Here is a 27,345-nt window from a genome sequence, read left to right as displayed (position 1 = left end):
TCACCTCCATCATCCCCTTGGGTCTGATTGGGGATGGATCCCGGAGACGCGAGTCTGGCCAGAGCGCACGAGACCGGGGAGTCGGGGGGGGGGGCAATTAGGCCCCCCTAGCTAGACAAAAGCAGGGTGCCTTCTCTTGGGCCGCTCCCCTACCCCCACGTCCGCCTCCAAGCGCCTCCTGCCGCCCACCAGGCTCCTCCCTCCGTTCCGCGCCGCCGTAGCTCTGGGCCGGGTTTTGCGTGGCTCCAGCCCCGCTTTGGGGTGGGGGGGGTGTCCGAAGCAGGGGGGGGGGGGGCGGAGGTGGCGGAGCCGCGAGTCGCAGCGGCGGCCGCGGCGGGCGGAGGAGATGCGGCCGCGGCGCGCCCCGGGTCCGGCCGCCGCGCAGCGCCCCCCCCGGAGCCGACGCCAGCGCGCCGGGGGCCGGGGCTGAGCCCCCTCCCCCAGCGAGGCGCCGCGGGCCGGGGGCGGGGAGAGCGCGCGCCCCCAGCCCCCTCCCCGCTCGGGATGCCCGGCTGAGCCGGCCGGGCCGGGACAGGTGCGCGCACGGACCCCCCCCCCCCCCCCGCCCGCGCCCTCCCGCCCTCGCGCTCCCTCCCGCGCACTCGCGGCGCGGCGGCTTCGAGGTAAGCGCCCCGGGGCGTCTGCGAGAGGGGGTTGGGGGAGGCGCAGCCCCGGGGTGTCCGTCGGCACGCAGCAGGGGGGCTCGATCGCTGGCCCGGGTGGCCGGGTCAGGCGCCAGGATGGGGGCCTGAGGGCCCCGCCGCTCGGAGGGGTGATGGATTGGGCCGGTGAGGGGGTTTGGGGAGCGCTATCGCGGGAGGATCTAACTGTCAGCAACGCCACCGGGGAGGGGGCTGGGTTTTAGGGGGGTGGCTGCATGGATCGGTGTATTGGGGGTCCGGCGGCAACGCTGGGAAGGGGCTGGATTGGGGCCTGGGGCGCTGAATGAGGCACCATAATGAGGGAGTCTAATGGCACCGCAGCTGGGGGGGGCCTGGATGGTTGCCTGGGGGCCTGGATGTGGAGCTATAATGGGGGTTCTGTCGGCACCGCAGCGGGTGGAGACTTTGTCCGGGGGGGGGGGGGGGCCGGGGGAGGCACAATAACGGGGCTCGCGGCTGCGCCGCCGGGGAGCTGGATTTGGGCCCAGGTGGGGGGGTTCAGGGCCGGCCGGGGCCTGCTGGCCGGGGGTGGGGGGGGGGGGTGGTGCTGGGGGGGCGGAGCCCGGAGAGCTAAGTCGAGGCCGACCCGGCACCGGTGTGGTGGTCCCGGCACGGCGAGGCCCCTCCACCCCACTCCGCGGTCCAGCCGCCGCACCTTGGGTGCCCCTGAGCCCTTTCCAGCCTCACGCCCGGCCCAGAACGAGTCCAGGGCGCGGGCCGCGGGGGAGGGGCCGCGGGGGGGGGGGGAGAGAGCCAGCCGGTCCGGATCCCCCCCCCCGTTGCAGCGGGGGCCCCGGGGTTCGGGGGCCCCCCAAGAGCTGACAAAGGGACAAAGAAAGCGTCTCTCTCCGAGCGCGCCGGGAGAGGTGGGGGCGCCGAGTGTGGCCCCCCTCCTGCGGGCGCTGATTGGTCCCCGGGGTGGGGGTCACGTGCCCCCCCCCCCCCCCCCCCGCCCTGCTCTCCGCCTGCAGGCGCGCTCCGAGTTTAGGGCACCTCCCAGAGGGGGCGCTGCCGGAGGACTCCCCCCCCACCCCCATTCCCCTGCCCCTGCCTGGGACGCGTAGATGCCGGAGCCGGGAGTGCGATCCACGGACCCTCGCCCGCAGTTCGTTCGGCTCTCGCTGGCTGAGGTCTTTGGCACCTCCCCCTAAGGTTGTTACCTTTGACCCACGGACCAGAGGGGAACTGAGGTTTGCAGTCAGGAGAAGGGGCCCTCAAGCTTTGGGGGTCTGGGTTTGGGCTTAAGGAGGAAGGTGGGGGGGGTGGCTAATGGCTGGGACCACAGAAGGGACCCCCCCACCCCGTTTACAAAACTGCATTTCTTGGTATTTCTCTGGGTTCCCTCAGCGTGTCACGGGGTCCACATTGTCTCTCCAAAATCAAAGTTGGGTATCGCTGGGCACCCCCCCCCCCCCCCCCCGCCCCACTCTATGGGCTCCCCACCCAGCCTCTTTCCCACATCCTCCTAGACGCTGTTGGTCTCCTTCAGGGGCGAATTCGGGGATGTGCGTGGGGAACTGCTCAAAACTCTATGCAGAGTGAGTGCAGGACGTGGCTGGGGCTCCCTGGTGCGGTCAGGGCCCACCTGGGAGAGGGTCCCAAGCTCTCCGGGAAGTTGGCTGGGAGGTCGCTGAGGCCCCCAGGACAGGTGGTAGCAGCCTGGCGGAAGCCTCATTGAAATGGTGTCAGCCCTGAGTTGGCCCCGTTCCCGAGAGTGGATGGGGAAACTGAGGCCCAAGAAATTGGCAGAGGGGGCAAAGAGGGAGGCCGGGCCTGGCCTCTCCCGGGCTTGCTAGACAGGGTGAAGGAGGGAAGGAGGCGTCACATCATTTGAAACTGGATCCCACCCCCTGTCCGTTCTGGGCTGTGTGGAAATTTAGACCTGAGGCTTCCAAGGCCCCAGCCCTCTCCAAAAAGGGACAGGCTGGGACTAAGAGGAGGAGCGCAGCTGTGCGACCTCAGACAGGTGTCTAACCCTCTCTGGGCTGCCATCTCCGCGGGAGGCGATCTTGGGGTTTAGGACCTGAGCGGAGAGAGATGAGACAGAGAGAGGTCAGGCAAGAATGCCCTGGATTCGCCCCCCTCCACTCTCCCTGGTTCCCACCTACCTTCTGCCAGAGCTGAGCACCCACGGTCCTCGGGGTCCTGTCATCTCCTCCGCTTTGAGGAGAGAAGGTGCCCAGGAGGGGCTACCCCACTGCTAGGCTTCTGTGCCCGCCTTTGTCCACTGGGCAAAGAAGGTGCTGGAGACGGGAGTTGGTGGGGTTACCTGGGGCTGGACCTGGAAGATAGAAATCAAACTGTCCTTGGAAAGGTGACCCTGACGTCAGCCAGCAGGACAGGTGAGCTGGGTCCCTGGAGGCTGGAGGACATGCCGGTCGCTCCCGCCTCCTGGGAAAGTGGTATCCCTGGCTGACCCTGGGGTGTGGCCCTGTCCCGTGTGCCTGGCCCTTTGTCAGGAGATGCTGGGTGTCCAGGGAGGCCTGGAGCCAGCGTCGGGACAGGTGGAATCAGGGAAGACTGCCTGGAGGAGGGGGAGGTGGCATCAGACTTGAGGGAGGGGAAGGATGTTGCCAGGAGAAGAGGGGGACAGGGATTCGAGGTCGAGGGGGTGCCCAGTAGAGCCACGGCGGGGTGTGTTGGGGGAGCCCTGAGCGTCTGGCCCATTTTAGGGGTGGGAGACTACAGGCAATAGACCCGAGAGGTGGCTGGGGGCTGAGAATGCCAAACTGAGGAGTGAGCTTTATCCCAAGAGCAATTAGGAGCCATGGGAGGTGTTAGAGCAGGAGAGGGCATGGGCAACGTTTTAGACCTTGAGCAGCCAGAAGGAAGGGTAGCTACCAGGCTCCTGGAAACCAAGGCAGCTGCCTGATGAGGGGTTGGGGGGCGGGGGGAGAGTTGTCCGTCCCGAGAGGTTGGACAGCCGTCTTTGCAGAACCCTGGAAAAATCATTCTGGCATCGGTCAGGGCCCAGGTGACCCTCCACATTTCTTTTCTTTTTTTTAACTTTTTAGTGTTTCTTTATTATTTTTGAGAGGCAGAGCGTGAGCAGGGGAGGGACAGAGAGAGCGGGGGGGAGACACGGAATCCGAAACAGGCTCCAGGCTCTGAGCTGTCAGCACAGAGCCGGACGCGGGGCTCGAACCCACGGACCGCGAGATCACGACCTGAGCCGGAGTCGGACGCTCCACCGACGGAGCCACCCCGGGCGCCCCCTTCCGAGTTGCTTTTCAATGTCCAGGTGCCGTGGGTGTTTTGAACTGTCATGGTCCGGTAATTCTGAAAGTCTAAGCCACTTGAGGGGCTGGGGACCCGTAGGCGGATTCCTCCAAGGCCCAGCAGTGATATGGTTTGACCGCGAGCGTGGCCTCATTTAGCAGAAGTAGGGAAACTGGGGCTCAGGGCAGCCCCAGACGCGGGCTCCAGTCACCTGCCCCCCATCCTGTGGTTGAATTCCCCGGGAGCCGGCTGCAGACCGACCCCCCCCCCCCCACCGTCCTAGACACCCCCACCGTTGCCCACAGCGCAGGTCTGGCCTGTCAGAGCCAAGGTTCAGCGGGTGGCCTGATAGGTCTGGACCCGAGCCATGTATTCTCTCATTAGCACGGTCATTGTCACCTGGCCTTTGGGGATGTCCACGTAAAGTGACAGCCATTAGATTATGCTACAGAGGTGACTTGGGAGGCCAGAGACCCCTCTTCCATTCCTTTGGGCAGGGATACGGGGCCCCCCACCGGCTCTGCCTCTGTGACCTTTCACTGGTGGCCGTCCCAGGGCCTGCCGGGAGGGAGGCCGAGGCTGGTGAGGACTACATTTCCCAGGATGCACCTTGGCCCTGGCTGAGCCTGCCTTCCAAGGGCAGATCTAGGGGAGAACTTCCCAACTGCAGGAGCCCAGAGGAGGATTGTGGATGATTCTCAGAGGAGCCCTGGGGGAGACCTGGTCCCGGGGAGTTCGGGAGACGCTCCTGGTGGCCCCCGTGTGCCGTGCTCCATGCCTGGTGACACTGGGATCCCTGAGAAAGAGGCTTTAGCTCTAGTGCTTAGTGAGCTCTCAAGGGGCTTCCAGACTGGAGAAGAGGAAACAGGCAGACGCCAGCCTTTTCTGCCACGTGGAGTCAGAGCCCAGGCACAGGGAGCAAATGGGGCCGGGAAAACTTGGTCTCTGCCCAGTGGATCCGAGAAGATGAGTGGAGGAGGGGCATGGAAGCTAGGGCCACGACGGATGTGTAGGAGTTCCCAGTGCAGGCGGCTACACGTTTTCTGAGAGTTCCAGACCCTCCTCCCTTTCCCGGAGCCCCAGGAGTCAGAGCCCCTGGGCAGTTGAGACAACCTCACTGAATTATTGGCCTTAGAGGATTGCCCACCTGGATCAGACTTACCTGGGTTGGAATCCATGGCTTTGCCCTCTTTGAGGCTCGGTGTACCCATCTGTAAAACAGAAATACTATTCTCTCTCCTTTACGGTTGACCATTTGAAGAAGGAGACACAGACAAGATGGCAGGGCAAAGTCGTGTTGTTTTTCTTCAGAAAAAGTAACAAGTTTGAAAAGCAGGAACTTGTAGCCTCTGGCCCCGACCTCACTTGGTGCTGTGCGGTCTTTGCTTTCATCTGATGAGATGACACATATTTAATCAGTGTCTGCCATGTGCTAGGTGCTGGGTCCCCAGCAATGACCAAGACAGATTGGGCCCTGCCTTTGTCGAACTCACAGCCGGATGGGGACACGGATCCCCACTAGGGAGGTAAAGTAAATTCAGTATAAGTTTGCTGAAGACGATCATCCGGGATGATGTAGCTGAGAAGGGCGGGGCTGTTTTAGCCGATGGTGTCAAAGAAGCGTGTCTCTGAGGAGGTGGCATCTGAGCGGAGACCCAGAAAATGAGAAGGGGCCAGAGATCTGGAGGAAGAGCATTCCAGGAAGAGGGTATAGCCAGTGCAAAGGCCCTGGGGCAGAACCGTACCAGGTGCGTTGGAAGCCCGTGTGGCCGGAACAGAGTGAGGGGGAGAGGGGGAAAGAGGGGGGGCAGATTGTGCAAGGCCTTGGGGGCCTCAGGGGACGGCTTGGGCTTTTACCCCCAGTGAGGATGGAACCCTGGAGGGCTGAGGACCAAGGAGGGAGGGCGGCACCTGACTAAGGTGCTCACAGGCGCCCTCTTATGACTGACGTGGGGAAGACAGTCTGGGAGCGGCAAGGGCCGGGAGCTGGGAGGCCAGGGCGGAGGCCACTGTGCTGGTCCAGGCGAGCGATGCTGGGGACCAGACAGGCTGCGGCAGGAGAGAGGGAAAGGAGTTGGCGCATGGGATAGACTTGGGACTTGCCTACAGAAGGATGTGGCGAGAAACTGAGGGCCCCTTTCTCTGAGGGGTAGGGAGTACTGGGCTTAAGAGTGTAGTGTCTACACCATCTGGCCTGGGTTCAAGTCCTGGCTTGGCCATTTCCTGGCTGTGCAACCCTGGGCCTGTCACTCACCCACCCCGGGCCTCAGCTTCTTCGACTGTAAAATGATAAGAAGAACCCCTCCCACCGACCCCACTGGGACTTTCTGTAGTGGCCACAGCACCGGGCTGGGAGCACAATACATGGCCCGAAGTGTTTGCTCTTACTTCCCGCTGCAGGTCTGAGCTCTGGGGGGAACGAGGCACAGACCGGGGTGGCAAATCTCCCGGGGTCACCCAGCAAGCAGGGGCCTCCGGCCCTCACTGTTTTTCTCCACTGATGCGCCCGTTCTCACGCCCCATCGTCACTCTGCCAGCATTCTCTGCCATTCCTGAGCCCTGACTCACCAGGACTTGTGGTCCATTCTGACCCCAGGGCCGTCCCCCAGGACCTCTCTCCCGCCTTTGTCTTCTTCAAGTTCATCCTTTCCCAGCAACACTTAGCCCAGCCCCGCCTGCCGGCCACCCAGCAACTCTTAAACGCTGTCCCCTTGCAGACCTGTCCTTCTGGTCCCGTCCCCCTTGGGGATCCCTGTGGCCTTCCAGACGGCACCTCTGGGGAGGGGCAAAGTGACTGGATGAATTCGGGATGGAGGGGTGAGCCTGAGTGGGGGGGAGAGGAGGGCTCCCAGAATCCCAAGAAAAGAGGACCGGGCTGGCCGTCTTCTTGGACCCCAAGGGCAAGAACCGTATCTCTTTGTCCTCCCGGGAGTGGACCCCCTAGGGCCAAGCCTTATACCCCTCTGTCCCCCTAAACTGGGCCCCAAGAGCAGGGCCCAGCTCCTGTGTATCTCCTTCAACTTGGGGCTGAGCACGGGGTCCGTCTGCCCCCCCGGGCCTACTTGGGAATCTGTGGGTGTCTGCCCCCCCCCCCAACCCCAGCCTCACTCTGGATTCCCTAGGAGCCCCCAGCCCCCTCGAGTGGCCCCCCTCCTGGGCCCTCTAATTACCCGCTGGGTATAAATGACACTTTAATTTCCTCAGAATGGTCGCCGCATCACGGAGAAAGGAGCCCCCCCTTCCCCGTTCCTAATTACAAGTTGCTGCTTCCGATTTGCCTCCTGGCGGCCCAATTTCCAAACAGTGATTAAAATTAATTACCCGGGAGCCCCCCCCCCCCTTCCCCGTCTGGGCCTGGAGCCCCGGGGGCCTGTCCGTGTCCCCTACTTGAGGTCCTGCCGTCGTGCCCCTGCCACCTGTTCTCCACCCTGGCTCCCCGAGTGGCCTGGGGACAGGAGAGCCTCTCTCCGGGTCTCCGCTCGCTTATCCGCAAAACGTTCATTGAGGCTGTGCAGGCTCGTGGCCAGACGGCACTTGGTGGGCCCGCGGCAAGAGGCAGCCTAGCCCCGCGGCCCGGGTTCGGATCCCGGCCGCACCCTTCTGTGGGCTGCGTGACCTTGGCCACGTGGCTTGGCTTCTCTGGGCCCGTTTTTCCCACCTGTGAAATGGGGATGATGGTGCCGGTCTCTGCCCCACTGGGGTGGGGTGGGCAGGAAGTGTGAATGAAGCCTGGGGCACCGTAGGGGTTTCATAAAATCTTAGCTGAGGTCCCCGCTCCGCTGGGCCGCTGGGGGGCGGACGCGGGAGGTGACTCGGGTGCTCTTGAGTTCTGTCCCCTCCAAGTGCAGCACGAACTGCTCGTTTCCTGCCTGCCCGGCTCTGCGCCGAGCCCCCCGCGACCCTCCCCACCCCCCCCCCGCCCCGAGCATGATCCCCACGGAGACTCCTGCCGTGAAGGTGCACAGAGCAGGTGCTCAGAGAGTCTGGAGCAAACGTGTCCTTGCGGCTTTTTGTACAAGTAGGGACTGCTTGCGGGACACTGGTCCAGCAGGTGTTAGTGGAGCACCTACTGTGCGCCCCGGAGCTGGGGCCGTCATCCCCGATTTGCAGAGGGAGGAAGCAGAAGGGTAGGCCGCTGTGTCCCGGGCCGGGGAGGGATGAGTTAATCGGCATCGGGCAGGCGTCGGGGGGCAAGGGGGCCTCTCTCCCAGCCCCTCCGTGGCCAGGGCCCCAGGGACTCCCTCTGGGTGCTCTGCCAAGTTCCTAGACAGCCCCGAAGCCCGGCTGGGCTGAGACCGGGGGCGACTGAGGCAGCTGGAGAAGGCAGCTGTAAGCAGAGCCGGTAACTGGACCTGGATGGCACAGGGGCCGGCTGCCGGGCCGGGTTACTCGATCCCCCCGGGGACACCGGGCCCCGGAGCCGGAATCCTGGGGCGGTCAGGCTGTCAGGAGCTCCTTCTATGGAACTGGAAACGGGCATCCCGCCCCCATCCTTGCCGTGGCAGATGGAGAAACAGGGGCTCCGAGCCTGGCCCCGAGTCACCGAGTCGCATGCCCCTGTCTCCCCGCTGGAGCCCCACAGGGGCAGGGCTTTGCCTGGAACTGTGCCTAGCATACAGCTGACACTCAATAATTGCTCCTCTCATGAGTGACTGAATAGCTCCCAAGGTACAGGGAGCCAGAGTTGGGGAGTCGCCTCCAGGATGGGGAGGGGTGGTGGCTGCGGGAGCCCAGGGAGTGTCAGGCTCAGCCAGGGCAGTCAAGGAAGGCTTCCTGGAGGAGGGGACATCCGCATGTAGCTCATAGGGATGGCGAGCAGGAGTTGGCTCCAAGGAGGGAAAGCAAGGTTACTATGTCTGGGTGATTGAGGGGTTCCTGGGGAGCAGCTGGGCCTTGAGAAGGCTGAACACGTCCCTGGCAGAGGAAGACAGCCTCAGCAAAGACCTGATGTGGGACTGGTGAATTCTGGGCATGCGTGGCAGAAGATGAGGGCAAGTGAAGATTAAGGTCATTGCCAGGGCAGGAGGGGTCCTGAAATGTCCGCGGATAGAAATCGGTTCTCTCTTCCGTGGGGGTACTAGGGAGCCATTGCAGGCCTTTGAGCAGGGTGTGGGCTGAGCTTGTGAAGCCCGGGAAAGAGTTGCTTGCGGGGAGGGGGATGGGAGAGGAGGGTGGCACTGCCCTTCGAGGCGAAATTCTCAAAGGCCCAGCGGGGGAATGCCCAGCTTGGGGTCGAAACTCCAACCTCCAGGCCTTTTGCTTCTGGGAGCCTCCGGAAGCAAGAGGGGTTTCTGGGAGACTGGAAGGAGAACTTCCCTGCTAAGGCCCAGAGGATGGGAGGCCTCCCCCAGGGGCCCCCCCGCTTATTCCTGAGGAGCAGTGGCCACACCCCCCAACCTGCACTTGGAAATCAGGGGTGATGTTTGCATAATAACAGCGACGATGATAGGGGCGCCTGGGTGGCCCAGTCGGTTGAGCATCCGACTTTGGCTCAGGTCACCATCTCGCGTTTCCTTGAGTTCCAGCCCCGCGTCGGGCTCTGTACTGATGGCTCAGAGCCTGGAGCCTGCTTCGGATTCCGTGTCTCCCTCTCTCTCTGCCCCTCCGCTGCTCATGCTCTGTCTCTCTCTCTCTCTCTCTCTCTCTCTCTCAAAAATAAACATTAAAAAAAATTTTTTTTTTTTAAATAACAGCGACAATGATAGGAGTGACCACTGTGGGCCAGTCACTCTGTTCAGCGCTTCCTCTGGAGCTGGGCTGTCCGGGGCCACTGGCCACGTGTGGCTGTTGAATCACGTGTGGCCGGCCCGAATCCAGATGTGCTCTCAGTGTGAAACACCAGATTCCAAAGATTAAACGCGAAAAACAGCGTGTTGAAATGTCTCGTTAATCATTTTCACATTGATTACTTGTGGAAATAACAGTATTTTGGATCCATTGGGTTAAATAAATTATTAAAACGAGTTTCCCCCTTTGAGTGTGGCCACCAGGAAATTCAAAGTGACGCATGTGTGCACACGGCTTTCTGCTGGATGGCGTTGGTCTGGATTCTGCCTGCCTATCGCCACAGCAACAGTGTCGGGTTGGGCTCGTGGCCGCCTGCTGCGTATAGGTGGGGAAACTGAGGCCCACACGGGGGAAGTGGCCGTCGGAGGGCTCACAGCGGACAGGAGGAGGCAGTGCCAGGATTCGGACCGGGGCCATACGAGTCTGGAGACCGCTGCCCTGGAGTTCTTCAGCTGGCAGGGTTTTCTGTCCAGCCCTCATTCTGGGCCTCAGTTTCCCCAACCCACCAAGATGAGGCTGGGTGGGGTGGGAGGGTGGGTAAGACCCCGGGGTTGGCCAGCTGGGTGCCCACAGTTAATTGAGGTCCTTGAAGACAGTTTGAGGGCCAGAAAGCCATCAGTGGGGGTCGCAGGCAGCAGCCTCACGGGGGGCGCGTGCACACACAGGCAGACGGCCTGCCATTGCTGGGGCACCCGCGTGTGCCGTGGGCGCATCTACGGATACGCGTGAACACACAGAAGCTCACAGGGGCCCGGGGGCGTCCGCGGGGAGGACCCACACACCTGCAGACACTTGCGTGTTGTGGGGGTGACAGGCAAAGTGGAACCAGGGAGGAGGGCAGATCCGGATTCAAGCCCTGATGCTGACACTTGGTGCATTCACTTACGAGCCATTATTGAGCACCAACCGTGTGCCAGACGCTGCGGGGACACCAGTGGACCGACACACACCCAAGACTGCCTGCGGTCACAGGGCTTGGCGTCCAGGGGGGCGGATGGGTGGGCGACTAGGTATCGACGCATAAAGTTTGACGTGCGCCCCGATCCCTGCGAGATCTGACTACAAGCGGTCTCCGGTTGGGCAGGTCTGGGTGGGGCCCTGGGACTCTGCATTTCTAAAAAAAAAAAAAAAAAAAGAATTTTTTTTTTTAATTTATTTTTGAGAGCGAGAGAGAGACAGAGCGTGAGCGGGGGAGAGGCAGAGAGAGAGGGAGACACAGACTCGAAATCAGGCTGCTGGCTCACAGCTGTCAGCACGGAGCCCACCGTGGGGCTGGAACTCGGGAACCGCGAGATCATGACCTGAGCCCAAGTTGGGCGCTTGGCCCCCCCGAGCCCCCCCCCCAGGCACCCCCTCCCCCATTCTGTATTTCTAAGGGCTCCCAAGTGAGGCTGATGCTACAGGTCTCAGGAGTGGCAAACGGGCTAAATCGGACCCTTTGGGAGTGTGACACCGGGTGGGGAGGGGAGCAGGGGTGCGGGGAAAGGGTAGGGGCTACTAAGGTGAAAGGAGGTGGGAGCCCTCGAGGGCTGTGGGCGGAGGCGGGGGGGGGGGGGGGAGGGGGGCGGGACCTGACTCCGGTGCTCACGGGCGCCCTCCGGTGGCCGCTGCGGGGAGGACGGCTGGGGGCGAGGGCGGGAGCCTGAGAACCGGGGTTGCGGGGGGACCGCGCTGGTCCGCGCGGTAGATGAGGCGGGCGCCCCGGGAGCGGACTGGGAAGGGAAGGGGTGAGAATTCCGGATAACTGTGAAGGCAGGGCCCACGGGGCTTGCCGGCGTTGGGCGTGAGGGTGAGGGAATGAGGCTGGGGGCGGGGGAAGATCCGCAGGCGGGGCCTGAGGCATCAGCGGAGGCAGGGATGACGGCGGAGGGGGGAGGGAGGAGCGGGGGGAGCACCGGCTGGCAGTCAGCACATCCACCTGATCTGTATGATCGGCACCGTTCCGGTGAAAACCCCGCCAGGTTTTATGTTTTCTCTGTGGTTTGCAACTTACCAGCTGATCCTAAAATTTATACCGAAGTGCCGGTGGGGGTGGGGCGGGGAGCGTAGCCCCGACGCCTGGGCCTGAAGGAGGGCCGGGTGGGAGTTTTCCGGAAGGAAACTGGACCGAGCCTCAGGGCAGTAAGGTGCGGGGCAGACAGGAGGGCCTCCGGACCAGCGGAGGAGGTGGAGAAGGCTTGAGGGATGTCTCCGTCCGCCTCAGTCTTCCCGTCTGTACAATGGGAGGGTGCGCCAAGAGGTGGCCCGATGGTCGGGGTTCCAGGGGAGAGGCCCTGCCCCAGCGTGAGCCCTCCCGGATGGGGGCTGACGCTCTATTGCTCTATGACCGTCCCTTCTGCTCCCCAAGGGCACGAGTGTCTGTCCTCGGGGCTGCTGGCAGGGGCGCCTCGAGTTTCATGGAGAGGAGCAGGTGGTCTGGGGGGGGGGGACGGGGGGGACGTGCTGAGGCCTCCATAACCCCGGGTCAGGGGGTAAACTGAGGCCACGCGCAGCGGGTGGGCCCCCGAGGAGCCCGGACTTCCCAGAAAGGGCATGTGGGTTTCAGTTCTGCATTATAATCCAAATGACTAATGTGGGCCGAACAGGTTTCAGTCTCAGCTCCGTGCTTCCATTTGGGCCAACGCATCTCAGTCTCCCCGTCTGCGTAAGGGGCACGTTAACGGCACCCACCTCTTGGGTTGCGTTGTGCTTGGATTCAATGAGTCCGCTTCGGTTTTTGCAATGCCTGGCGAGGAGCAGGTGCTTGGCGTTTGCCACCTGTATTTTTTTCTTTTAATTAAAAAAAATTTTTTTATAACGTTTATGCATTTTTGAAAGAGAGAGGCAGAGCGGGGGCGGGGGAGGGGCAGAGAGAGAGGGAGACACAGAATCCGAAGCGGGCTCCAGGCTCCCAGCTGCCGGCACAGAGCCCGATGTGGGGCTCGAACTCACGAACCAGGAGATCATGACCTGAGCTGAAACCGAGAGCCAGACACTGAAACGACTGAGCCACCCAGGCACTCCTGCTGCCTTGATTATGTATTGAGCTCCCACTGTATGCCGGGCCCTGCCCTGGGTGGTGGGGACACACAGCAGCCAAGACCCTGTCCTGCCCTCTCAGGAGGCCCACAGTCCAGTGAGGAAGACGGACAGCTGGTAGGCTGATCAGGGCACTGATGGGGGGACACACAGGCCCCTAGGAACCTGGAGGAAGCCCATTTGGGGTGATCTGGGAAGGCTTCCTGGAAGAGGCGGCTGAGACCCGAAAAACAAGTTTACCAGGCTACTGGGAGCAGGAAGGTGAACCAGGCAGAGGGAACAGCGTGTGCAGATGTCCAGGGGTGGAGACGGAAAGGTGGGGAGAAGCTGGGATGTCATTTTGAGGATACTGGGGAGCCATAGAAGGGTCTAGCGCAGAAGCGTTCAGCTGGGGGTGATTTTGCCTCCCAGGGAACACTGGACAACGTCTGGGGACATCTGTGGTTGTCACACTGCAGGGGGACCCTGGCATCAAGTGGGTGGGTCAAGCCTGCTGCTCGACACCCCACGGTGCCGAGGACAGCCCCCCCTCCCGCCCCGAGAGAACAGTGGCGCGTGAATGCCACGGGTGCCAAGGGGAAGAGACCCTGGTGAGATCTGCATTCTAGAAAGATTCCTTCGCTACCTCGAGGGGCATACTGAAGGGGCAGGAGGCGGGACTGGAGGCGGGAGCTGGGTTACAGAGCACTCAGGGCAGGGGAGGGGCGGGGAGGTCGAGACCCCACTCTTTGCCTAGGGGACCACCGGACTGTCCTTAAGTCGAGAAACTGGTAGGAGCAGCGGGTTCCGGCGAGAGAAGGCCAGTTTGGGACCCAGGGGTCCTTGGATGGATCCGTGGGGCAGGGGGGCAGGTGGACAGGAGGAGGAAATGAACTTCCCAGCCTCGAGGTGCTGCATCACGAGGTTAAGAAAACCAGGAGAAGAAATTAGCCGTGGGGTCCCACCCCAACCAGGGCCTCGGTCTGCCCATCCGTGCACTGGGTCTTAAGTTACTGCCAGCCCCTCTGGGTGGAGGGTCGAGGGAATGGCCTGGGTGATTATTAATCTCGCGACCAGTTGTATGCTCAACAGCTAGGAGCAGAATCCTGAAGCCAGAGAGCCCTGGGTTCGACCCAGCTGCCACATCCTCTCTCGTGGGGCCATAGCCCCCGAATTGGACCCTCAGCCTTCACATCTGCAGAGTGGGCCGAATATTCCACCCCTCCTACTACAGCCACCGGGGGGCTCTGTGAAGTAATTCCTGGGAACCCCCCAGCCTCGCTTCTGGTATTTACTATGCCAGCAGCAACAACAGGAATCAGAATAGTCAGCATTTATTGAGCACCTATGGGGTGCTAACACCCACCACAGGCCTATGAGATCAGTGCTGTCACTGTGCCCAGTTTACAGATGAGGAAACTGAGGTCCAGAGGCGGGGGGGTAACCTGGCCAGAGTCACACAGCCTGGAAATGGCAAAGCTGGGATTTGGACCCTTGGAGCCTGGCTCCGGAGCCAGGCTCCAGAATGGAATGGAAGGTTCGTTTGACCCCACTCCTAGGCACGCACCCACAGGAGTTGAAAGGAGGGTCTCAAAGAGATGTTTGCCAACCCACCTGCACAGCAGCATCACTCGCGATAGCCAAGAGGTGGAAACAACACACGTTTCCGTCGACAGGTAGACGGATAAATAAAATGTGGTCCATCCACACGCTGGAATATGATCCAGCCTTAGGAAGGAAGGACGTCCTGCCGCCCGCCACCACGTGGACGGACCCGGAGGACACCGTGCGCGGTGACGGAAGCCGGACACAGAAGGACACGTCCCGCGTGACCCCACGCACAGGGGGCCCTAGAGGCGTCCCGTCCACAGAGACAGAGAGTAGATGGTGGGAGCCGGGGCTGGGGCAGGGGCGGGGAGTCCGTGCTTCATGGGGACACAGTCTCAGTCTGGGGAGATGGAAAGTTCTAGAGACGGAGGGTGGGGGTGGTTGCACGACAGCGTGAATGTGCTTAACTGACGTGTATACTTAAAAATGGTTAAGATGGTAAATTTAGGGGGCGCCTGGGGGGCTCCGTCGGTTAAGTGGCCGACTTCGGCTCAGGTCACGATCTCGCGGTCCGTGAGTTCGAGCCCCGCGTCCGGCTCTGTGCTGACAGCTCAGAGCCTGGAGCCTGCTTTGGATTCTTTGTCTCCCTCCCTCTCTGCCCCTCCCCTACTTGTGCTCTGTCTCTCTCTCTCTCTCTCTCTCTCTCTCAAAAATAAATTTAAAAATGTAAAAAAAGGTTTTTTAAGATGGTAAATTTATATTATATACATTTAATACAATGTCAAAAGAAAAATGTTTGAAAGACAAAAAAAAGGACAGAATCCCTGAGAGGCCAGGGTGACCCAGGCAGGTGTCGGGGAGGAGGTCAGGGGTCCAGCAGCAGGAGGGTTCATCGGGCAAGAGCAGGCCGGCGGCCGCACTGTGGGACTTGACTGCTCTGCGGTAGCCGTGGCCCGGGGCCTAGATCGGGGTCACTGGGAGCCATGGGTGGCTCCGGAGCAGGGGAGGGGCCAGGGAAGGAAGCTCTTAAGGAAGCAGAACCATGTCCCACGAACATGTGGGATCCGGGCGTCTGCTGAGTCACAAATCCCGGAAGCCCAGGGTCATGGAGAGGAAGCCACGCTGGTCCACGCAAGGCCTTCCTGTTTTTTGGCCCCAAATCCTCAGAGGCAGGGACTCCAGGGCCAAAGTTCCCACGCCACCTTCACCTCCAGGGGTTCAGAAACCTGGAGCTCCGAGGCCAGGACACCGTGTGCCGATGTCCCTGCTGCTCAGACGGGGAAACTGAGGCACAGGGCTTGCCCGAGGCTTCCCGGAAGGACGAGGCTGCAGGTTTCTTACTCAGGACGTCCGGACTGCACCCCTGCGGGTAGGGGTGTGGCGGGCTGGGTTCCAGAGAGTGAGTTCTGCTCACTTCCATCAACCGATCCTTACGTGAGGGGAAGTCTCCACTCTACACACCGGGAAGGTGCTTCAAATTATCTTCAACGGGAGGGTGACGCCAGCTCCCTTAAGAGGTAGTGAGGCGCCTGTCACAGAGGTATTCCAGCAGAGGCCAGAAAGGCCGGACTTGGGAAGGAAGTCAGACTAACGGGGGGCCTCTGAGGTCCCAGGCCAGCTGGCATATTCTGCGATTCTAGTGTGGTAATTCCCAGATGGCGGCTTATAAAATTCCACGAGACTTTGAGGGTTGTTGTTGTTGTTGTCGTTGGTTGTTTGAGCCTTTCATTTTACGAATGTTGTGTTTTAATTCGAAGGATTCTTGAATACATGTTTTGAGGCTGAATTATTTAAATACGTGTCTTGAAGTGTTGTTGTCTATCGTGACCGTTCAGCGTTTTACAATGATTGAAAACCCCCTTTGTTTAAAAGTTATTTAAACATTGTCACTATGAAGTTGTTGGAAACCGTTTCCTGAGCTTTCACTGCGCTGTGGCCGGAAAGTTTTTCGGATAATTAGACTGAAGTGCGGGCATTACCGTTATTGCCGTGGTTGGGGGTGTTTTTTTGCCATCGTCCCCCATTGATGGGGAATTTTTTGGCTGCTTGAAGGGCCAGGCCGCTGCGGCTCGTGTGCGCCATCTCTCGGCGGTGGGCGGGACTGCAGGTCGCGCCGCTCACCGCCAGGCCCTTCGCTCTCAGGTGTCACTTCTCGTCACCCCGACCTCGCCATGCGGACCCCGCGAGCGCCCCCTCCTCGCCCGGCCCCACTGCTCCTACTGCTGCTACTGGGGGAAGCTAATGGCCTCTTCCCCGAGGAGCCGCCGCCGCTCAGCGTGGCCCCCAGGGACTGTGAGTGGGGGGGTCCCAGGGGAGGGGGAGTCGCGAGGGAGGGTCTTGCTTCCCAGCTGGGTCTGCGGCCCACTTTCCTCAGGGGCTCACCAGGCCAGGCTCATCCCGGCCCGGGATCACACCCCTCCCCAACCCCTCCCCCAGACCTGAACCACTACCCCGTGTTCGTGGGCAGCGGGCCAGGACGCCTGACCCCAGCAGAGGGTACTGACGACCTCAACATCCAGCGGGTCCTGCGGGTCAACAGGACGCTGTTCATCGGGGACAGGTATGAGGGATTGTCGGGCAGAGTGTGCAGGGTGAGGTGTGGAGAGCAGGTGATAGCGTTTGGGGGAGGTATGCATGATGGGGCAGGTCGTTGGCTGGAGTACAGATTTGTGCCCTTGGGGTGTGATTTTATAAAGGGTGCTGACTGAACTCTCTTGTGGGTACAGCCCGGTTTGCCCCCGGTGGGGACAGCTCTTTGGTCAAAATTCACTGGGTTTCTACAGAGGGTGCCGATGTGGGGCACGAGGGCTTCTCTGGGAGGGTGACATTTGAGTTGAGACCTGAGTGGGGTCCCCCGGCTTGGGGACATCTCGAGGGGGAGGGAGGAGAAATCTGGGTAGAGAGCATAGTCTGTGCAAAGGCCCTGGGGCAGGATTCGGCCCGGTGTGTTGGAGGAACATTGAGGAGGCCCAACTGACTGGAGCAGAGTGAGCAAACTGGGAGAGGGTGAGGAGGGAAGGGCAGGGAGGGGACAGAGTGAGAAGGGAGCCCTGGAGGGCTGTGGGCAGAGGAAGGCAGGCCCTGACCCAGGTGCCCACAGGCACCTTCTGGTGATGGCTGAGGGGAGGACGGACGGAGGGCAGGAGCAGGGGCACCAAGGCAAGGCTACCGCCCTGGTTCAGGGTAAACTAGGGTGGTGGCCGCGGAGGGCATGAGAAGTGGGTAAATTCTTGATAGATATTAAAGGCAGTGCACATAGTATCGGCTGATGTGTGTTGAGGGTGACTCCTAAGTTGTGGCCTTCGTCCCTGGAAGCAATGAGCAGCCTCGGCCAAGATGAGGGACAAGGCAGGAGCAGGTGTGGGGACAGTCGGGTGCAGCGTGGCCAAGCTGAGTGTGAGACGCCCGGGAGCCCCCCGCACGGAGACTCCAGGATCAGCCGGACCCCGAGTCTGGAGCTCCAGGGGAGGCCCGAGCTGGAGACAGGGCTGTGGGCATGTGGGGCTGAGACGCGGTTCCAGTGCTGAGAGTGGACGAGGCTGCCCTGGAGAAGAGGCCCGAGGGCCCAGCCTGCGCACCAGGGAAGGGGTGGGAGACGGAGGGGACTGGAGAGATGGGAGGAAAGCCAGGTCCCTGAGGCGCTCCCAGCCGGAGGGGGGACGGGCCAGACGCTGCGGGCTAGGGGGAGGAATAGAGACCATGTGACTGCTGGACTTCGCACGAGGTCGCCAGTGACCTTGACCAGGGCAGTTTCTGCGGCATGGGGGGGAGGGGAAGAGCCTGGGGGAGACTGAGAGGTGCTGAGAGGGCACCCGATGAAAGGGCTTTGGACAGTTCATCACGTTGGGTGTAGCCCCCTACGGCAGAGGGGCGTGTGAACGTGAGGTGGCCTATGTCAGGGTATGTGGGGCGTGCTGGAACCTGTGGGTCACTTTAGGGGACGAGGAGGCATGTGGTGCCGGCGCAAGCACACGAAGGCTCGTTCGGTGTTGCAGTTGCTTGGGGCTGAGGCTCTGGCACACCCCTGCGTGTTCGGTGTTGGATACGACTTCTGCCCCAGGGAGAAAGGAGAGTGGGGGCTGGAGGCTCCCTTGCTCACAAACTATACCTTCTCCGCCCCGCCCCCCTCCAGGGACAACCTGTACCGGGTGGAGCTGGAGCCCCCCACGACCACGGAGCTGCGGTATCAGCGGGTGAGGAGGGGACACAGGTGGGAGAGGTGGGGGCGCACTTGAGGCTTCTGCCTGGGGGGTGGGGCCTGACACGGTGCTGGGGAGCAAGAATTGGGCGCGGCCCCGCGGGGGTTCCTAGGGCTGCGGGGATCCCTCACCACTCCCTGTGCCCTCAGAAACTGACCTGGCGCTCCAACCCCAGTGACATCAACGTGTGTCGGATGAAGGGCAAGCAGGAGGTGAGTGGACCCTGGCCACGCCCCCAGCCCCTCCCCGATCCCGCCCAGCCCGGGGCAAGTCTTCCTCTGCCTTCATCCCAGGCCAGCTCCCTCGTGTGGCCACGGCTCCGCCCAGAGCCTGGCCACGCCCCCATAATGTCCTCGGTCCTGGTCACGCCCACATCCCCGCCCCGCCCTCCACGGTCCTAGATCTGCTCTGTCCTGCCCCGCCCCCTGCACTGGGCACGCCCACAGCCCGGCCCCGCCCCGCCCCCTCCCAGATCTGCTCTGCCCTGCCCCCGCCCCCTGCACTGGGCACGCCCACAGCCCGGCCCCGCCCCGCACGCTCCCAGATCTGCTCTGCCCTGCCCCCGCCCCCTGCACTGGGCACGCCCACAGCCCGGCCTCGCCCCGCCCCCTCCCAGATCTGCTCTGCCCTGCCCCCGCCCCCTGCACTGGGCACGCCCACAGCCCGGCCCCGCCCCGCCCCCTCCCAGATCTACTCTGCCCTGCCCCCGCCCCCTACGCTGGGCACGCCCACATCCCCGCCCCGCACGCTCCCAGATCTGCTCTGCTCTGCCCCCGCCCCTGCACTGGACACGCCCACACCCGTGACCACGCCCACCATGGCTTCTCTCTCCCCGCCCCATCCCAGGGCGAGTGTCGGAATTTTGTAAAGGTGCTGCTACTTCGCGACGAATCCACGCTCTTCGTGTGCGGTTCCAATGCCTTCAACCCCGTGTGTGCCAACTACAGCGTGAGTCTCCGCCCTTCGAAGCCCCGCCTGCCCCAGGCCCCAACCTCCTGGTCTTTGCTCACCTGCCCTCTACCGGCCCTACTCTTGCCTCAGGCCACATCACCTCCTTCGGGAAGTCTTGCTGGATAAGCCCTCCTCGGCCCCTCAACGGGAGCTTCCAGAGGAGGCTTCCAAAGGAGATCAGGGAAGCCATAGCTACTTAAGCTACAAGCCAGTTATGGGATTAACTAGGATCGACTCTTAGACCCGTTCACAGATCGGTAAACTAAGCCCTAGAGGGGCTAAGTGAGCAAATCACACAGCATCCAGGGTAGAGCCACGATTCCCTGGGGGGGTGGGGGGGTGGGGACGGGGCTGCCAGGTGTGGCCAGGAGCTCTGTTACTCAGGTCCTGTCCCCCCCCTGCAGATGGACACACTGCAGCCCCTGGGGGACAATATCAGCGGCATGGCCCGTTGCCCATACGATCCCAAACATGCCAACGTTGCCCTCTTCTCTGGTGAGTGTCCCCCAACTCTGACCGTCTGATGGGACCCCAGCCCTGAGCACCGTGTGGCATTTTCCACTCTTGGAGTTGGGTTATTATGAAGGCGGCTGGGAGACCATCTGTCCAGCTGGGAAGCGGGTAGAATCTCAGCCACAGTCAGGACTCAGCCAAGGTCAGGGCTCAGCTGGGGGGTTGGAGATCAGCCTGGGTTCGGGCTTCGATGGGGTCAGGGCTCAGCCTAGGGACAGAGCTCCCCTGGGCTCTGGGCTCAGTCTTGGAAGATCAAGTACTGACCCACCCCACCCCCGGCCTCTATGATCTAATTTCTCACCTGCTTCCCCCCACTCACACCCATCCAGAAGGGATGCTCTTCACGGCCACCGTTACTGACTTCCTAGCCATCGATGCCGTCATCTACCGCAGCCTGGGGGACCGGCCCACTCTGCGTACCGTGAAACACGACTCCAAGTGGTTCAAAGGTGGGGTAGGCATTCATCAAATCCCCCCACCAGAATAAGAGTCCCAGCAGAGACGGAGGCAGGGGGTGGGGGTGGGGGCTCCTATCTCATCTTTGCAACTCACTGGCCTCTTTGAGGATAAAGCCAGAGGAAAGATTTGCGTTGGAGCTAGAGTAGAACTTGCTGGAAGCGGGTTGCTTAGAAGCCTGAAGTAGGAATCACAAGAGGGGGGATGGCAGGAGCTTAGCTCTTCAACACATTAGGGAGGAAGGTGACCAAAATAGTAGACATTGCTGTTTGGGGAGGGTAGACACAGTGATTTTAGGATTCTGACACCCCACCCCACACCGCCCCCCCCCCCGAAAATTCTTTGAGTCTATTTTATTTTTGCCTGGGTAATCAGCGAATGTCCCCCCTTCACTATAAAAGCAGTCACCCCAGCCGATGTGTTCACAGCCCCGGAAACACCATTTCTCGTATCGGGGGCTGGCTTCTGACCCCTCCTCTCCTACAGAGCCCTACTTTGTCCATGCGGTGGAGTGGGGCAGCCACATCTATTTTTTCTTCCGGGAGATCGCGATGGAGTTTAACTATCTGGAGAAGGTAAGGTCCGATCCTCACCCCTACCCTCCCACTGAGAGGCCCTTGCAGTGGGGCCTGTAGCTGAGAGGCTCTGGTCAGGGGCAGTGGGGAGCAGAGGGGGATCCCCGAATCTCCACCTGGGGCGAGAGGGTCCGCCCTCTACCTCCAGTCCTCAAGACCCTCCACTCCAGCCAGGACCCGGCCTCTGAGGCCGGAAGACATTCAGGGGTGCGGTTCATGGGTTTGAGGGCAGGGGACACTTCTGGCTTCCAGTCCTAGCGCTGTCGCTGTTGGCCTGTCCCCCCGCCCCGTCCCCCAACCCTCTGTCCATCCTCTACCCGCTGCCCACTCCTCTGCCCACCCACCAACTCAACATCATCCAACCACGCATCTGTCCCTCCCCCCCACCCACCGACGCACCCTCCCGCCCATCCGTCTCTACCCATCTGTCCACCCATCCACACACGGATAAAGTCCCTGGTCCATAGTGGGCGATCCGTAAACAGACGAGGTTCAGGGCCGCGACGATCATCGCTGAACGTCCCCCCGTTTCCGCTGGGGAACGCGTTGCTCGGAGGGGTGTGGCGACTGGGATCCCTCAGGGCCACACTCCTCCGTCGTGGCCTGGCTGGCGGACACAGGGCTCAGACCCCCCCCCCCCGCCCCCGTCTGTCTGCTGTTGCACCAGGTGGTGGTGTCCCGAGTGGCCCGGGTGTGCAAGAATGACGTGGGGGGCTCCCCCCGGGTGCTGGAGAAGCAGTGGACGTCCTTCTTGAAGGCGCGGCTCAACTGCTCCGTGCCTGGCGACTCCCATTTCTACTTCAACGTGCTGCAGGCTGTCACGGGCGTGGTCAGCCTGGGGGGCCGGCCGGTGGTCCTTGCTGTCTTCTCCACCCCCAGCAACAGGTCAGAGGACCCCGATGGGAGCAAACTGGGGCACTGGGTGGACGTGAGCGGAGGGGTCCCACGTTCGTCATGTAGTTCCCGGGTCCGTTCCAAGTTGGAGGAATAACATGTGCAAAGGCCCCGAGGCAGCCGTGAGTTTGGTAGGTTTCACCAATAGAAAGGAAGCCCCTGTGGCTGGAGAGGAGCAAGCTAGGGCGACGCTAGAGGATATGAGGGCAGAGAGGTGACGAGCCACTGGGAGAAGAGTGGACTATATCCTGAGAGCTCTAGGGAGCCATGGGAGAGTGAGGAGCAAAAGAGAGACAAGGTCAGATTTCGTGTTTGGAAAGCCCCCTGGGGAATGGTCTGGAAGGAGCCACGAGTGGCATCTGGGAGACTGGACGTCAAGCAAGTCATGGGGTGGGGGGGGGGCGCCTGGACCCCGGTGGCCACAGAGGAGCCCTGTTCAGGAAGCAGAGCGACCGGGTTGGGTGGGGGCATCTCCGGCCCAGGGGGCTGGACATCCGACAGCCTCCCAGGGACAAAGACTCTCTCCCACACACGTCCAAGGCACTGCCCTCCGTCGGGCTCACCGCTCCCTCTCACCTAACTCCCCCAGCATCCCCGGCTCGGCTGTCTGCGCCTTCGACATGACGCAGGTGGCCGCCGTGTTTGAAGGCCGCTTCCGTGAGCAGAAGTCCCCCGAGTCTATCTGGACCCCCGTGCCGGAGGACCAGGTGCCACGGCCCCGGTAAGAGCCGCCCTCCCCCCCCGGATCCCGGAACGGGTGCCCGGGGGGGGGGGTCCTGACCCCGCGGACCGAGGGCTGGGACTTCCAGGTGGTCATCTGTGGCTGAGCTCAGCTGTACCCATTATACAGATGCAGAAAGCTGAGGCCGTTTGGGCAGGGCGGCAGGTCCCCCTGGCAAATCAGAGCCCCTGGGTGGGGATGTTCAGGTCCACCGCTTCCTCCCCACCTAGACCTGGGTGCTGCGCGGCTCCCGGCATGCAGTATAATGCCTCTAGCGCCTTCCCCGATGAGATCCTCAACTTTGTCAAGACCCACCCCCTGATGGACGAAGCAGTGCCCTCTCTGGGCCACGCGCCCTGGATCGTGCGTTCTCTAATGCGGTCAGTCCCCATGCGTGGCGGGGGCGGCGGGGGGGGGGGGGGGGGGAGGGGCGGGCCCAGACCGGAGCCCGGCCTGGTGGTCTGTCTGTCCCGGATACACACCCACGTCACCGCCCCCGTGTCTGCCTTGCCTGGCCCGGGTGCGGTCTCGTCACGCCTGACCCCTGCCCGCCCTGGCCCCAGGCACCAGCTGACGCGAGTGGCTGTGGACGTGGGCGCCGGCCCCTGGGGCAACCACACCGTCGTCTTCCTGGGTTCCGAGGTGGGCACCGTCCTCAAGTTCCTCATCTGGCCCAACGCCAGCGCCTCAGGCACCGCTGGGCCCAGTGTCTTCCTAGAGGAGTTCGAGACCTACCGGCCGGACAGGTGGAGTGCACAGAGGCGGCCCGGCGGGCGGGGCGGCGGGGCGCGCCCTTGACTCTTACCAATCCGCTCACCCCTAGGTGTGGACGGTTCAGCAGCGGTGAGGCGGGGCGGCGGCTGTTGAGTCTGGAGCTGGACACGGCCTCAGGTGGCCTGCTGGCAGCCTTCCCCCGCTGCGTGGTCCGCGTGCCCGTGGCCCGCTGCCAGCAGTACTCAGGGTGCATGAAGTGAGTGCCCCCTGGGGCGGGCTGCGGAGGTGACCGGGGTGGGGGGAAGCAAGGGGCAATGAGCACGGGAAGTGGGGAAAGTCCAATGCAAGTCCGGGGCCCGGCAGCCTCCTGGCTTATTGAAGAATGAGCCAGGCAGGGGTCACCGCCCGAGCAAAGGCCCTGGGGCAGGATCGGGCCTGGTACGTTGGAAGAACAGCAAGAAGGCCAGATTGACTGGAGCAAGAGTGAGCGAGGGGAGGAGAGGGAAGCAGGGAGGGCAGGGAAGACCTGGGCTTTACCGAGGTGGGAGCCCTGGAGGGTTGCGGGCAGAGGAAGGCGTGAGACCTGGCTGACATCTTTAAGAGCATCAGGTGCGGAAGAAGCTGGGGACCGGGGAGGCAGCTGTCTCCCAGCCTTTAAAGTGGGTGCCAGGAGCAGGTGTGCAGGCTGAGACCCCCCTAGTCTCAGTGTGAGCCCCTCAATGCGGCGAAACCCTTTCCTGAGCCCGCTGTCCCGAGCCTCATCTCTAAGGGGGGGGGCGGGGGGGGGATAGGAGCCTCTAGTGCCGATTTGTCACAAGCACCCCTGGAATTGACACTGAAAGGTGCCTCGTAAGGGACTGTGGTTGATGGGTCACCGTCTGCTCTAGGAACTGTATTGGCAGTCAGGACCCCTACTGTGGGTGGGCCCCTGATGGTTCCTGCGTCTTCCTCAGCCCCGGCACCAGGTACTGGGGGACAGGGGGTGGGGGAGGGGGTCCCCCCCCCCCCCCCGACCATCAGGCTCTGAGAGAGGTTTCTGCTGACTGCCCCTCTCGCCCCCCACCTCCCCGTCAGAGGCACCTTTGAGCAGGACGTGTCTGGGGCCAGCACCTCAGGCTTAGGGGACTGTACAGGTAAGTGGAGTGCGCGCGCGCGTGTGTGCGTGTGTGCGCGCGTGTGTGTGTTGGGGGCGGGTGCTGGCCTCCGTCAGGGCATGGGAGGGGCGGGGGGCCTCACTTCCAGCAGGGGTGGCGGGGGAGGGACACAGAGAGAGAGAGAGAGAGAGAGAGGCCAAGAGACAGACACAGACTCGGAGAGGACACACGGACCCCAGCGGACAGAGGGACACAGAGATGCCACCCAGCGGCCGGACGGACTCACTGGCGGAGAGCGGACGGCCGGCGGGGCCAGCGGGGCGCGGCGGCGGGGGGGTGGGGGGGGCGGGCGGTGCGGGGACCCCAGCGTCCCCGCCGCCCCGGCTCACGCGGCCCCGCCCGCCCTCCCCGGCCAGGACTCCTGCGGGCCAGCCTGGCGGAGGAGCGCGCCGGGCTGGTGTCGGTGAACCTGCTGGTGACGTCGTCCGTGGCAGCCTTCGTGGTGGGCGCCGTCGTGTCCGGCTTCAGCGTGGGCTGGTACGTGGGCCTCCGCGAGCGGCGCGAGCTGGCGCGCCGCAAGGACAAGGAGGCCATCCTGGCGCACGGCGGCGGCGAGGCGGTGCTGAGCGTGAGCCGGCTGGGCGAGCGCAGGGCGGCCGGGGGCCGGGGCGGCGGCGGGGGCGGCGGCGGCGGCGGCGGGGGCGGCGGCGCCGGGGGGCCCCCCGAGGCCCTGCTGGCGCCCCTGATGCAGAACGGCTGGGCCAAGGCCACGCTGCTGCAGGGCGGCCCCCACGACCTGGACTCGGGGCTGCTGCCCACGCCCGAGCAGACGCCGCTGCCGCAGAAGCGCCTGCCCGCCCCGCACCCGCACGCCCTGGGCGCGCGCGCCTGGGAGCACGGCCACCCGCTGCTCTCGGCGTCCGCGTCCTCCTCCCTGCTGCTGCTGGCGCCGGCCCGCGCCCCCGAGCCGCCGCCCGCGCCGCCCGCGCCCCCGGTGCCCGGAGAGCCGGGCCCCGACGCGCGCCTCTACGCCCGGCCCGGCCGCGCGGCGCACGGCGACTTCCCGCTGACCCCGCACGCCAGCCCGGACCGCCGGCGCGTCGTGTCGGCGCCCACCGGGCCCTCGGACCCGGCCTCCGCCGCCGCCGCCTCCGCCGACGGCCTCCCGCGGCCCTGGAGCCCGCCGCCCACGGGCAGCCTGCGGAGGCCCGGCCCCCACGGCCCGCCGGCCGCCGCCCTGCGCCGCACGCACACGTTCAACAGCGGCGAGGGCCGGCCGGGCGACCGCCACCGCGGCCGCCACGCGCGGCCCGGCACGGACTTGGCCCACCTCCTCTCGTACGGGGGCACGGACAGGACTGCGCCCCCCGTGCCCTAGGCCGGGGCCCCGACGCCTCGGCGGTGCCAGCCACGGGAACCAGGAGCGAGAGGGCCGGCCCAAGCCCTCCAGTGGGTGCTCACGACCCCCGCCCCGCCCCGCCCCGCCCCGCGTGGGGGGCCCCCTCGGCCGCACGGAAGCACAACGAGCTCGGCGCCCCGGCCCCGCCCCGCCCGGGGCCGCGGGACACTGAGGCGGCGGTGGGGGCGGGAGGAATGTGCTACGGATTTGAGGTTGACCTTCTGCGCGTGGATTTGGGTTTGTTTTCCAGTTGGCGTTTCTTTTGCAGATTTCTATCCAATTGCACAACTCCGTTCTTGGGGTGTCAGCCGGGGGAGGGGGGGGGAGGGGGACGCGGGGCGGGAACGCTTGGAGGCGGTGGGATGGGGAGGGGCCGCGTCTGCGACCCGAGCTCCCCACCCCCAGCCCCACCCCCCACGCCCCTCCTCAACCCAGGTTCCTGGCGTGTGTGGGTGTGTGTGCGCGTGTGCATGCCGTGTTCGTGTGCAAGGGGCCAGGAAGGGGAGGGACGTGTGTGTGTGCGCGTGCGTGCGCCCACGAGGGCTGCTGCCGGCGTGTGTGTGTGTGTGTGTGTGTGTGTGTGTGTCGGGGCGGGCCGCGCGTGCCGTGTACGTGTCCGTGTGCGAGGCGGTGGCCCCAGCGGCCTGGGCGTTGGCTGAGCCGGCGCCGGGGCTTCCAGAAGGCCGGGGGGCCTCCAAGGTGCCGGTTAGGACTTTGAGGGGAGACAAGCAGGGGTTTCGGGCAGGGGGGCCGGGAGGGCCTGCCCGGAAGTCACATTGGCAGCAGCTGTCCAAAGGGCTTGGTGGTCCGGGGGCGGGGAAGGCGGGCGGGCCCCACTGTAAATACGGCCCCAGGGTGGTCAGAGGGTCCCATGCCACCCGTCCCCTCGTGACCTTCCCCTCGACCTCCAGCTGACCATGCATGCCAGCTGAGTGGCCAGCTGAGTACTGGACCCTCTCTGGACTTTGCCTCCCCCAACCCCCTCCCCATCAATAAAACTGTTTACAACCACCGGCACCCCAAGGCTTTGGCTCTGCTCTGTCTCTTGGGGGCGGGACCTGGACCGCGGTGTTGCCCCGGGGGGCAGCTGGGAGCCCCTGTGTCACTCGCGGTGGCAAGCAGAATTCTGGGGAGCTGGGTGTGGAAATGGGGGGGGCATCTTCCTCTGGATGGGGCCGGTTCCCGATTCGTTCTTGAGCAGATATTTACTGTGCACCTGCTATATGCCAGGCACCGTCGGGGACAAAGATCCCTGTCCTCATGGAGTTCGTAGCCTAGTTGGGGAGACCGGTCCTGCACTTGCAAATTAGGACTGGATTTGAAGGAGTGATGCGTGCAGTGGGGAAAAGGCCAGGTAATGTGCTAGGTAGAGGGTGAGGGTGTGGGGGGTGGCCAAGGAGGGCCTGTCGAGGTGACCCTTGAGCTGAGATGTGCTGAGTGAGAAAGCAGCTGTGGGGAGGCGTGCGGGCAGAGGGAACAGTGTGGGGGACTTGGGAACATGCTTGGAGGAGGGGGCGAGGTGGCCACAGCGGCCCCGGGAGGGGAGGCGGCAGGAGCAGGTGCAGATCAGGAGGGAGAGGAGGGCCAGGGCTCGGGGCAGGCAGGGCCCCACAGAT

At 63.5% G+C, this 27,345-nt stretch overlaps 1 protein-coding gene across 6 annotated transcripts; it reads left to right on the top strand.

The window, feature by feature from the left end:
* Positions 1-254: 254 nt before the first annotated feature.
* Positions 255-26,746, top strand: SEMA6B (semaphorin 6B). 6 transcript variants are annotated; one of them, XM_078443576.2, is made up of 17 exons: positions 255-623; positions 16,356-16,505; positions 16,650-16,773; positions 18,346-18,406; positions 18,562-18,624; positions 19,259-19,360; positions 19,768-19,858; positions 20,206-20,325; positions 20,819-20,907; positions 21,575-21,792; positions 22,391-22,522; positions 22,753-22,902; positions 23,086-23,268; positions 23,346-23,492; positions 24,124-24,201; positions 24,311-24,369; positions 24,747-26,746. In XM_078443576.2, the coding sequence occupies exons 2-17, from the start codon at positions 16,385-16,387 to the stop codon at positions 25,706-25,708; spliced, it is 2,700 nt and encodes an 899-aa protein (XP_078299702.1). In that variant the 5' UTR covers positions 255-623; positions 16,356-16,384; the 3' UTR covers positions 25,709-26,746. The 6 variants fall into 6 exon arrangements, with proteins under 6 accessions (XP_078299702.1, XP_060485890.1, XP_060485889.1 ...); XM_060629907.3 differs by lacking the exon at positions 255-623 and adding an exon at positions 15,048-15,582; XM_060629906.3 differs by lacking the exon at positions 255-623 and adding an exon at positions 15,048-15,730.
* Positions 26,747-27,345: the final 599 nt, after the last annotated feature.

The sequence above is a fragment of the Panthera onca genome, chromosome A2 (assembly GCF_046562875.1).
Source record: "Panthera onca isolate mPanOnc1 chromosome A2, mPanOnc1 haplotype 2, whole genome shotgun sequence".
NCBI classification, from domain to species: Eukaryota; Metazoa; Chordata; class Mammalia; order Carnivora; family Felidae; genus Panthera; species Panthera onca.
The sequence above is the reverse complement of the archived record's forward strand: the minus strand, read 5'-3'. Positions and strand labels throughout refer to the sequence as shown.

Bases quoted from the DNA above. Each gene is read 5' to 3' on its own strand.
- SEMA6B (XM_078443576.2), top strand. From the start codon at position 16,385: ATGCGGACCCCGCGAGCGCCCCCTCCTCGCCCGGCCCCACTGCTCCTA. The intron at 22,523-22,752 runs GTAAGAGCCGCC...CTCCCCACCTAG, and splicing joins GACCAGGTGCCACGGCCCCG to ACCTGGGTGCTGCGCGGCTC. The intron at 22,903-23,085 runs GTCAGTCCCCAT...CCCTGGCCCCAG, and splicing joins ATCGTGCGTTCTCTAATGCG to GCACCAGCTGACGCGAGTGG.